Genomic DNA, 12,429 nt, shown 5'->3' with positions numbered 1-12,429 from the left:
CAGGTGGGAAAAAGGAAAATAGAAAATAGGTTTCAGTGATTTCTGCAGTAACTTATTTAAGAGAACACTGTTACCGAAATTTTTTTTAAATTTACCTCATAATTTTAGGATAATATGAAGTTCGAAGATAATCTCTGCGAGCTTTATTATAAAACATTACTTTACATCTATTTTCATCGCAGCACTGTTACTAATATTAATGCTTTCAGAGCACAATTCAAAAATTGAACATTACTGAGCAAAGTAGAAAAGATAAACAAAATGTAGTTATAGTTCTTCAGAAAAAATAGTACTCATGATTTCACAATAATATAAACTCCAAATAAAACAACATTACTGTACATCAATTTTCATCGCAATTCTACAATTCTTTACAGCAACACTATTTCCAAGTTCAAGTGCTTCTGAAGCACAATTAAAAAACTGAGCATTACCGAACAAAGTATAAAAGATGAGCAAATGTATTTAGTTATCAGTTTCTCAAAAAGGAACTTCAAAGCTAAACTCGGCGAGCTTTATTGTAAAACAACATTGCTACACATCAATTTTCATCGCAGTTCTACAATTCTTTATAGCAACACTATTTCCAAGCTCGATGCTCCTAAAGCACGATTAGGAAAAACCGAATACCGAATACATCTACATACTAAAAATCGTCGGAAGTATCTAACCAATAATCTCCAGAAAACACCATGTATCACAAAACGCTGTTGAAACGAAGGCAACAGTAACAACTCCCAGTAAGTTTGTCGCATACCAGCAGCATTCGGCTTTACCTGTACGAGAAAACGAGGCGTAAATTAATGTGATTACTAGTCTAGAAGCAGCTTGAACCTCTGTTGCGAATGCTACCGCTCCGTTAATGTGCATCCTGCATAGATAACATAACAATATTCGTGCTATAATACATAGAACACTCGTGCATACTCGTGCTAATTGCATTCCGTAGTCGCATGCCAATGTGTTAGATGTTTCCCTTTCAAGATATCAGCCAGGTCAGAGATGCACGTCGCCACAAACGATTCGAGGGGACTCGTTATTAAAGTGTTCCGTAATACTTCGTTACACACATCCAACCTCTACACGCTAGAACGTTTATGGCAGTCTGAGCATTAGGCTCACTAGTACCGGATCTGATGTCAGAGGAATTATTCGGCAAATGAGAATTCCAGGTTGAAATTGAATCTGAGGTCTGATGTCTGTTGGGTTGGCAGGAAAATGAGTAACGAAATTTGGGAAAAATTGAAACCGTCGTAATTAGGCTCAGAAATGCTGGATCTGCTGCTAGAAGAATTATTCGGTAAATGGGAATTTTGGGTTGAGATTTTAATCTAAAATTTAACGTTTATTGGGTTGTCGGGAAAATGAGTAACGAAATTTGGGAAAGATTGAAACCGTCGTAATTAGGCTCAGAAATGCTGGATCTACTGTTAGAAGAATTATTCGGTAAATGGGAATTTTGGGTTGAGATTTTAATTTAAGATCTAATATCTATTGGTTTGTCAAGGAAGTTTATAGCGAAATTTGAGAAGAACTCGAATCATCGTATCTCTCTTCCTAATTGAGACAGCGACAAAAGCTAAATAGTATTTTAATCGTCGGATGAAAACGAATCCAACGCACTCCTCGAATTGTTCTTAAGATGAATGAGAAAGAATATAAGGCGAACTGTATTTTCTGGGGTGCAGCGCGGAATTTTTCGGGCACGCTCCACCGAAGAAAATACAATTCGACCTAAATTCGTTCACTTTATGAATAATTCGACAAGTACGTTGGATTCGTCTTCAACTGACGAGTAAAACGCATTTTAGCTTTTGTCGCTGTCTCAATTAGGAGCAGAGATACGATGATTTAAAATTTTACTAAAGGCTACAAACTTTCAGCACAACCCAATATTTAAAGTATTCTTTCTACTAGATTTGCAATTGAAGGCAAAATTTATAATCAGTAGAAGAGTTACAGTGATATCGTAAAATCGGGTGTGAAAAAACACGAAATCCTGTTGATAAAAACGTCACTTTTTATGAAATAAGAGTCTCTTCAGGGCCGTACCAAGTCGCCTCGGTTCTTTCATTGCAGCATACTTAAAAACAGAAAAAAGGTAGACGCAAGTCTATACCGATCCAATCACTGCCGTCCCTTGGCCGCTAGAAGCGTCGGTTGTCAAAGGGTTCGCGTCTTTTGCTCGGCGCTTGTGACTTGAGATTTGAAGGGCTTCCGTAAGAAGTACGACCCTTTGTGCCTCTAGATCGATCGATGTTTTCGCTTGACGTGATTTACGACCTCGTTACAGCTCTTCCGCCAAGTATGCCATAATTGACTTCTGTATTTCAAAACTATTTCACCCCGAGTACGGTGCCCGGGTCACTTTTGACCCATCGCCATTGTTCTTCTTCAATCATTTCTTCCGTTGTCAAATTTACGTTCCCTCGACGTTATATCAAAAATTTTCCGTCTAGATTCACATGCCGTTACACTCAGGGTATCTTTGGATCTTTTTTTTACCCAAACACCTTAACACTTTAGCTACCAGGGTCTCAAAGGAAAATCGACCAACACAGCTCAGACGTTTTATTGTTCTAATACGGCATCGATTGTTATTAATTTCTGTAGAATGTATTTGTAACATTCTAAATAAGTGAAACTCGAGGCGTCACATACAGGGTGGTACAACCGCAAAGGGGGTAATTCTATATCAGAAAATAAATCGAAAATGTAGAATAAAATATTTTCACTGTGTCTCAACCTAATGTATTCCGCTGTCTGTTCCGAAGAAATTCCACCAATTGAAAGGAAGAATCGCTCTAGCGTTGAATCAATTAAAATTGAAACGCGTTAGAAAGCGTTCATAGAAATTTCGTTCGTGGAGCACAATTGTGTGTTCGGCAGAATGGGGCAATATTTTCAACAATTTCCGTAGTAATCAAATTTATCGTAAGTTAATATTCTGTTTTACCGTGTACTCTTCTGATTTGTAGAAAAAAATCATTTACCCAAAAAGTACGAAATTAAGATTTATAAACCCAAAATTTTTATTTATAACTCTGAAGGTTAAAAGTTGAATTTTTAACTTAAAATATTCTTGATTACCCAGTGCGATAAGTACAAACCTGAACCGAGACAATAAGCTGCAGCAGAATACATTAGGTCGAGACATAGTCAACTGCACGTGTACCTGGTGAAAATTTGAAGTCAATTTTCTCGAAAACGAAGCCTTCTTTTTATTCTACATTTTCGATTTATTTTCTGACGTAGAGTTACCACCTTTCCGGTTCTACCACCAGTTACTGAGTACCCCGTGTATGTGGCGCTAGTAGCGAACGTGTTAAGTGCATAGTCAAACAGAAAAACGCATTAGGGTTGAAATAAAAATTCAACTTTAGGTATTCCAGCATTTCTGTATACTTGAAAACAAACCTGACCATTTTCACTGTCTGCAACGTGGCAAGATAGACAGACCTACAAATATTCCACTCTGAAATTCCAACGAAAGGTGATCAAACAACTCCCCTTTCATCGTCCTGTAAAAACAACCGACGATACCAGACTGGCTACTACAAAGTACCACGAAACACACGTTAAAAGAACACGTTGGTAACAAGTTCTCTGGATGTTGATGGCACGACGGCCGGGCAACAGCCTAAATTAAAACGTTTTTCACGGAAAACCGCTTATTTGTTTTTCGCGGGGTTGTACGCCGCGCGCGCGCGCAAGTAAGTACGCTTATAGCGATTTTGGTAGCCGTTTAACGAGAGATACAGCCTCGGCTCTTTCTTCCCTTGTCCAAACGTGCTGTGCGCTTTTTTCTCAACGATCTTCCCTTCGTTCTTCGCTTGCCTAATTTCTTTCTCTCTTTATTTCCTTGTCTCTGTGTTTCCTCCATTTTGCAACGATCCTGAATAAAAGGATCGGTGGGAACGCGGCCTCGGGTCACCAGGAATGAATGCGAGGACCGAGTGATCGTGAAAACGTGTGCTCTTCCCCTGGATCACGAGCGTAAAACCATGTAGATCTAGGATCGAGAGGTCACCCTATGTTTTTCACAAGATACAATTTTCTCTTGTGGATCAATAATTTCGACGCTTCTATGGAAAAATATAGAAATTATCTCTGGGATACGTCGTGTTCATCGATAATCGTCCAGGACACCTACTTACTCGAACACCATAATCGATAGTTGAAAATGTGGTTTCGCTTGAATAATCCAATAGGTGTGTGTTATTGTTCGTTTATCGACAACATTTACTGTATTATATTTGGAAATTCAGTATGGACGGGCCACGTGAACGTGGGTATAGTGTGAACATTCCGTTTAGTATGCGGAAATATTTCGACGATCGCGTTACTCTCGATCCTTGAATCTTTCTCAACGAATCCTCCGTGTTCGGGGAGAAACGAAGATGGTCGCGGAATGGAATGAAAGATTACCAAGGGTGATTACGTTAGGTTTGAAGAGAAGCTGATTTCGAGGATTTTATGATAATTGTAAGTGTATTGATCCACGATCGAACCTTCAGAGGGAAACCCTATACAGTCTTTCATTCTGAGCGACCAATCGAGTGGATCCCCGATCCATTACCGTGACTAATCGCCTCCTTTTTGTGTTTTTTTCTTCGGGGTATCTTCGGGAACACCCCGAATTCAGGGTCGTACTTCAATTGCATCATGTTCATGGTGGCGAGCAGCGTCGTTCTGACGGTGTTGGTGCTGAACTTTCATCATAGATCACCGGACAGATACGAGATGCCGCAGTGGGTAAGAAACTTCTTTTGTGTTTGTAGTAATAGTTTTTAATCTTGCCTTGTTTAAACTGTAATTTTCAAGGGGGTATTTTCTGGTTTTGAATCGCCATCTTTTAAGCAATTTTTAGGAGTTTCTTTTGGAAAGAACTATTGAATTTTTTGAAGTAGGGTTTTGTACGTACATTTGTGGATATTTGAAATACGTAATATATTTTTCATAAAAATATTTATAATAATTAACAGTAGGTTTACGGGACGCGTGATTTTGACGCATTTCGAATTTCACAAGGACAGCTACAGAAACCGTTTACATTTCTCTTCTACCATTTATGCTTATTATAAATTTCATACAAATATATAATATCACATAATTTCATTTATAAGTTAATAGTGTATAATATGTTCAAGTTTTTAAGCATATCTTTCAAAACATACTCTTCATCAAAAGAAAAAATATATGAAAATTGTGTTGAAGTGTGAAAACATCGATTTTTGCAAAAATGTTGAATTTCTAAAAATGAAGATTATTATTTTGATAGAATTCTTTGGAATTCTTTGTCAATCATAGTTAATTGCTACTATTAAAAATAAGTATATTGCTTAGACATAATATTTTCATTTATTTTCGTACAATTTCATTATGACGCATCTAAATATGTCTGCATATTCGTAAAAATGATTGACAAGCTTAATCTATTATTACGTTTAATACAGTCGTTCGTCAACGAAATCACAATAAATGACATAAATTTCGCAATAATCAGTGGGAATATTAATACACTAAATATATACTTTAAAATGACGAATGTTATTATACAAAATTAGAGAACTAAATAATGCGTCAAATATAATGCTTAATTATGCTTTAACAATAATTATGCAATAATTATGCTTTATAATTTTTTTTTTCAATTGAAAATAATGTCTAGCTAGCTATGACGTTGAAAATTTTTAGTTGACAACATTTATTTTATTTTAATTATTCTAAACATTTGAGGCACTCCAGTCACCGATGACCACTATGGCCATATCGAGGAAATAATCTAATGTTAATACTTATTGAGTGATTAATTTCATATCATAATATATCGCTTTAGCGAGCCACCGTTTGGTTGCCAATTGTTTATCACATAGAGTCGGCCTACCTCCACGTAAAAAAAAAGAAAATGTTGGGTCGAGTGTCAGTAAAACGTAGGGTCGATTCGACAAGCGTCAGTAAAATGTAGGGTCGATAGCAGCAGAAAAGCTGCTAAACAATTAGAATTAAATGTAACGATAGAAATTATTGCAACAATGCGTAATGCAATTGAAAAATTGAAAGAATCAAAAGAAAAAACGCGAATTCGTATCTTTTTCGATTCTAGAATATAAGAAAATTTGAATAAAATACGCGACGAGAATTGGGGAGAAGCATAAGTTAAACGCGTAAAAATATTCAATAATAAACGAACTAGGGATGAAGCTATTATTTCAATACGCGATGCACTGACTCTAGTATTTACTAAAATTCAAAAATTCTCGTATAAATTCCGAAAATAGATTATTAATTACGGTAAACTACTGAGACGGTTTAATTTAGGGTGGGCATAGTGCACTCGTTCCAAATCATCTCACAATATACAATAATAAATCAACTAACTACTTAACATGCAATTCATGCAAATTCCTTGGATGGTAAATTATTAGTAAACAAAATTCAATATCAGAGAAAATATATGAAAAATTTAAAATTAATTTCAATTGCTGGAAGAAAAGTACATATTGATTGTTATGCCCTAACGAAAAAGCAACCACTCAAAGTCATTTCAATATCCTATTCGACAAGTCTGAAGAACAACGATGACTAAAATTCAAATGTTTATTTCCCTAAACCTTCAAAATAATTTCGAAATATTTTATTCGAAACGGAGTATTCCAAGTCAGTATCGATAATTGAAGAAATTATTTGATTGTATTTAAAAGAACCGAAAGGAGAATATTTAAAGTCTGATATTAAATGTCTAGCAAGTACCAGTAATTGGTAAAATGATTTATATTTGTTTTAAAAGGAAAATTTCTAATAGGTATTAGTTAAAATGAATTGTTATTCAGTCTATTGTATTGAAATTCTAATTGATTCTAATGTATACAAGTGTTACAAGAAGGCTGAGTGTGTACAGGGTGGACACTGACTCTAGTATTTACTAAAATTCAAAAATTCTCGTATAAATTCCGAAAATAGATTATTAATTACGGTAAACTACTGAGACGGTTTAATTAAGGGTGGGCATGGTGCTGCTTTAGTTTGAAATGATTTATAAACACATAATTAACAGAGGAAAAACCGTGAAACGGCAAAACGTCTACATTCTAATTGTTATAACATGTAAACAGAACTTTAAATTTAGTGTAAACAGAAAAAATATATAATACAATTTATTTCACGGTATTGCAACAAATAAACGTTGAATCAATATTTAATTCGTATAAAAACAATTATTTAACGTAATAATTTTACCTTCACTATGGCTATTTTTAATCTACGACCACAGGTCAACCTGATTTCTAATCCTTACGAACTTTAAATTCAGTCTAAACTGAGAAAATATATAATACAATTTATTTCACGGTATTGCAACAAACAAACGTTGAATAGATTCTTAATTCGTATAGAAACATTTATTTAAAATAATAATTTCACCTTCACTATGGCTATTTTAAATTTACGACCAAGGGTCAACCTGATTTTTAATCCTCCGAACTTGATTTCACAACGAGAAAGTAATAAGATCGTTGAAACGTACTTATTTGTCAAAGAAACTTGCAAAAATGTATAAATAATAATATGTAATGTTTTAACAAATTTTTGGAAGTATAAATTAATAATAAAATTGTGAAAATTAATAAATTATACGTTATTATAACATTAATAGAATTATGACTAAACCGAAGTTCGAAGTCGAGTATTTAAAGTCTGATATTACGTGCCTAGCGAGTGCCGGTAATTGTTAAAATTTGTTTAATAATTAGTAATAGAAATTCTAATTGATTCTAATGTATACAAGTGTTACAAGAAGGCTGAGTGTGTACAGGGTGGACATAGACTAGCTAGTAGCCCCCGACCACTCTATTCACATCTCAGAACCTTCAGGTCAAAATACGCCGCGAAGTGTCTAGGGCCCAGTATAAAGGGTAAATGATTTCGCGGGACATCGGCGGGTCCTTATATACCTGCGGTACCCTCTCCCCAAAGTCATTAGCAAAATCGTCGGTTAGGTCAGGCGGGAAATTTTCGCGGGAGATTTTCGCGGGAGATTTCCGATATCGTAACACGGTATAATTTATCAATTTTCACAATTTTATTAAAAATTTATACTTCCGACAATTTGTTATAACATTGCATATAACAATTTATACGTTTTTACAATATTCTTCAATGGAAACATAGGTTTTAGCGTTCTCGTTACTTACTCGTGGTTAAATTAATTTCGCAGGGATTAAAAATCAGGTTGACCTGTGGTCGTAGATTAAAAATAACCATAGTACAGCTAAATTTATCGAGATAAATAATTCTTTTTACACAAAAATAATTTCCATTATTGCCGATGACCTTTCGTCATTTTTCCTGCAACTTGCGGATAGAAAAGTGGTTTTGTATCAATTATACGTGAATCCAGTCGGAAAGAATTTATTTTCTACGCCTAACACGTAAACACAGCCGCGGAGAAATGAATTGAAAGGCAACAGATACCACTTGTCCAGTTTATCGAAACTCGAGAGAGAATTTCGACAGATGTATGCAATGTGTAGCCGGTACTTTTCGTTCATAAAACTCCGCCGTTATCCGCAGTAGCCATTACAACCATTGAAGACAATGCTTTAGTAGCTGAAAGTTTAAAGTGCCTTCGAGGCGTTAGCACTTCCTCTTGGCCGTTGGTTACTAGAAGTTTCATAAACCAAGGGGAAACGTACTTGAAGCAGAGACAAGAATTCTACGAGCTACGAAAAATTCCACGCGCTACTTTCTCATGCTGTTATTTCTGGATGAAAGGAAGCACGGCGAAACAAAAACAGTGCCACTTTTATCGGTAGGAAAAGAAGACGCGTGTGGTATTAAGGCAAACCGATTTAATCCGTAAAAATGAGAAATCGTTTGGTAGTCAAAATTTTGCGATATCTTTATGAAAAAAAAAAAGAGACAGTTTCGTGTAAAGTACAGAAAGAAATCATTTATCTACAAATAATCGTAAAGACGACAAATCGTTTGGTAGTTACAATTTTACAACGATATTTTTATGAAGAAAAGACATTTTACAATTTTATTAAATTCAATTGTTAAGTAATTCCTAATAAAATCCAAAGGTAATCTGTAAAAATCGTATTTGCAAGTAGAAGAAACAAAAAGTGACAATTTTATTGGAAAAAGTTAAAAGTAAATTCTCGTTAAACAAACAAAATAAATTTCACCAAAAATTACAATCGAAAAAAAGTGTGTTCGTTGTTATCAGAAATAATTGTTAGACATATCGATAGAAAAAGAATTGAAATTCATAGTCTAACAATAAGGCTGAAGAATTGTAGAAAAGATTAAATTAATTGTAATTAGAATACATATTAAGTACAGAAAGAAATCATTTTATGTACATACAGGGTGTCTAATAAATCTCTGATAAATAATTCCCAATAAAATACAAAAGCAATCGATAAAAATCGTATTTGCAAGAAGAAAAAACAGAAAAGTGACAATTCGATAGAAAAAAATTCGAAATAAATTCTCGTTAAACAAACAAAATAAATTTCACCAGAAATTACAATCGAAAAAAAGTGTGTTCGTTGTTATCAGAAATAATTGTTAGACATATCGATAGAAAAAAAAAATTGAAATTCATAGTCTGACAATAAGGCTGAAGAATTGTAGAAAAGATTGAATTAATTGAAATTGAAACGTATGTTAAATACTTTGTTTTTGTTGTACGCAGGTGAAAACGCTGTTTTTGCAATGGTTGCCGTGCTTACTGCGCATGGGTCGTCCAGGAAAGGAGATCACAAAGAAGAAAATTCTCATAAGCAACCAAAGGAAGGACAAGGAATTGCAAGAGAGGAGTAGCAAGAGTTTGATGGCGAACGTTTTAGACATCAACGATCACTTTTGTCACAGGAATAGCGCGGCAAATCCTCCTGCCGGCTACATGAGGTAACATATTTTCCCGGAAGTCCCTTCTTCAGAATTACTTACCGAAAATCTTTCTTAACGGGGCGGATTTGCATAACGAAAATTCGGTGATATTTTTTCTCGCCGAAACGCGACAAGAAATGTGCAAATTTGTATAGCGAGATTTCAGAAATTTTGTTCTCAAAGTCTGAGAAAGTCTGTCTTGGAATTAAATCAATTTACGAAATTATCGAAACTTATAAGTATAAATTGAATTAACTTTTTTTCAAACTTGCTACAAATTATTGAAACTTGCAATTATAAATTACTGAATTAACTTAAATTTCAAACTAGTAACTATAAACAGTGAAAAATAAATTATTAAATTAAATTATAAAGCTAGCAACTGTAAATAGTGAAAGTAAAATGATAGAAAGCATTGACAATAAACAGTATTTAATTTTGCCCAATTTTAATACAAATTACATAATTTCTTTTAAGAATTTCTGGTACATAGGCCTTTGTAATTCTTCGTGTATGCGTTTGAATGAAATAAATTAACAAAATTATCGAAACTTATAATTATCAATTATTAAGTGAAATTAAAATGGAAACTGGTAACTGTAAATAGTGGAAGTAGAATGACAAAAGATATTGTCAATATGCAGTACTTAATTTCATTCAATTTTAATTCAAATTGACCGAGTACTATAAATACGATAAAAGAATGTATAACGATGTGACAAGTTTACAAAGTATCACATCATTATTATTTGACTAATTATCATAACTGGACAATGAATGACGTTGAAAAGTGTCGGAAATAGTTTTGAAATAAATTTGAAAATCTTCGATAGTCAACAGTGGAATATAATAATTGATAATATTGCAATCGGTCAGAGATAATTGTCAGATAAATTTTCATCCGAGATACTTTTCATCTGAAATTCTCTTCGACATTAGTGTCTCGAGGATATAGATGTTTCCGTCTGGAAAGCTGATGTTCGTTTATATTTTTAGTGTGCTCGCCTCCAATGAAGGGGACATCTATTTTCTCCTCTTTGATACCTGTTCGTGATATCCTGCTGATATCAAATTCTAGCTGAGACATTTCCGATAAAATAATTTCACGTGCCTTTCAACGTGTCTCTCGAATGGAACGTGGGATTTATTTATTTATAAAACACATCAGCTTGAAATGTACCGTGAAATTTCAACATTAACATATAGAAGCTGTGTACATGCTTGCATAAGTACTCGTCTTATCCACGTGTTTCGCAATGGTTCTTTAAAGAACAATTAAAATATTGTAAATTTCGAATTGCAAATTTCATATTTCAAATTTGAAAATTAAAATATTGTAAATTCACTGAAAAATGTTATCTTGCGTTAAAAGACTAAGAATGAAAAATCAACGATCTGAGCGCAATCGAATTCATCTTTCGTTTATCGCGCCGACAAATGACTGAAGTTTTTGACACCCTAAACATTGAGATAATATAGTTACCTTCAGTTTTCCGTGAAATCCAAAATAATTTGAAAACAGAGAGTTAATCGTATCTTTAACAACTGACGGTAAAAAGATTCGTTTATTAAACGAAAGCTGTTTATAATTTATAAGCTAATACGCAGTTAATAAATTTCTAAAAAATAGCAGATCTGAAAGTACAAAATTATACGCTTTCGAAAATGTTATTTTTGGTCAGATCGTAGTAATCTTTCGATTGTGATCCAGTCGATTGTGATCGCAGATTATTCTCAGAGATAATCGAATCCTTTATTTACGTCAATTTATCACCATTTACATTTTCCTTTCTTGATTTCTTTGGATTCCACGTGAAAATGGTATTGAAAAGCAATGTCTAACAACAGACAGAATTATCTTTGAACTTTGATTTTCTTTCACTTGGTAATACTCCTTTGCATACATTCCCTTGCAAATAAATCAAAAATTTCCAGTGAATTACTGTTTTAATTAAAAAGTAGGTCGGCGTACGGTACTCCGGTATCAACCGGAAGACCGGCAACCGTTGCAGATACAACGGCGTCGTTACCTCTCAGCGGCATGCAGGAGGAACTGCACACAATTCTTAAGGAATTGCAATTCATCACAGATCGTATGAAAAAGGCGGACGAAAGCGACGAGATCATTAGTGATTGGAAATTCGCTGCTATGGTAGTGGACAGGTTGAGTATATTTGAGTAATATTTCATTCGTTTTTAATGGGAATAACCGGCGCGAATCGTGCATCTTAGAATTTTCCGCTACTTTTCGAAGAAATATTAATTTTCATTTAAAAGGGAATGTAGTTTAATTCAATCACAGTGAAATGAAATTTTACGATTGAAATTCTATTTATTTATTTATAATTGAGAAATTAGAATTACAAGAGAAATAAAATTGTTCAATCTGTTATTTTTGTATTCAAAATTTTCTATTAGATAATAAAGTTTTATCGTTGAAATAAGTTAATTTAATTATAATCGAGAAATTAGAATTACAAGAGAAATAGAATTAAAGAATATGAATTGTTTCATGTTTAATCTGTTATCTCT

General features: G+C 33.8%; 1 protein-coding gene across 1 annotated transcript in view; it reads left to right on the top strand.

The window, feature by feature from the left end:
- LOC108570523 (acetylcholine receptor subunit alpha-type acr-16) overlaps positions 1–12,429 on the top strand; it is a 348,441-nt gene that overhangs the window by 335,080 nt on the left and 932 nt on the right. The window contains exons 11-13 of the mRNA XM_017932396.1: positions 4,646–4,755; positions 9,701–9,915; positions 11,857–12,060. Coding sequence (XP_017787885.1) covers positions 4,646–4,755; positions 9,701–9,915; positions 11,857–12,060 — 529 coding nt within the window. The remainder of the gene's footprint in view (positions 1–4,645; positions 4,756–9,700; positions 9,916–11,856; positions 12,061–12,429) is intronic.

The sequence above is a fragment of the Habropoda laboriosa genome, unplaced genomic scaffold (assembly GCF_001263275.1).
Source record: "Habropoda laboriosa isolate 0110345459 unplaced genomic scaffold, ASM126327v1 scaffold61, whole genome shotgun sequence".
Taxonomy (NCBI): Eukaryota; Metazoa; Arthropoda; class Insecta; order Hymenoptera; family Apidae; genus Habropoda; species Habropoda laboriosa.
Note: the sequence above shows the minus strand (reverse complement) of the source record. Positions and strands in the feature narration are given on the sequence as shown.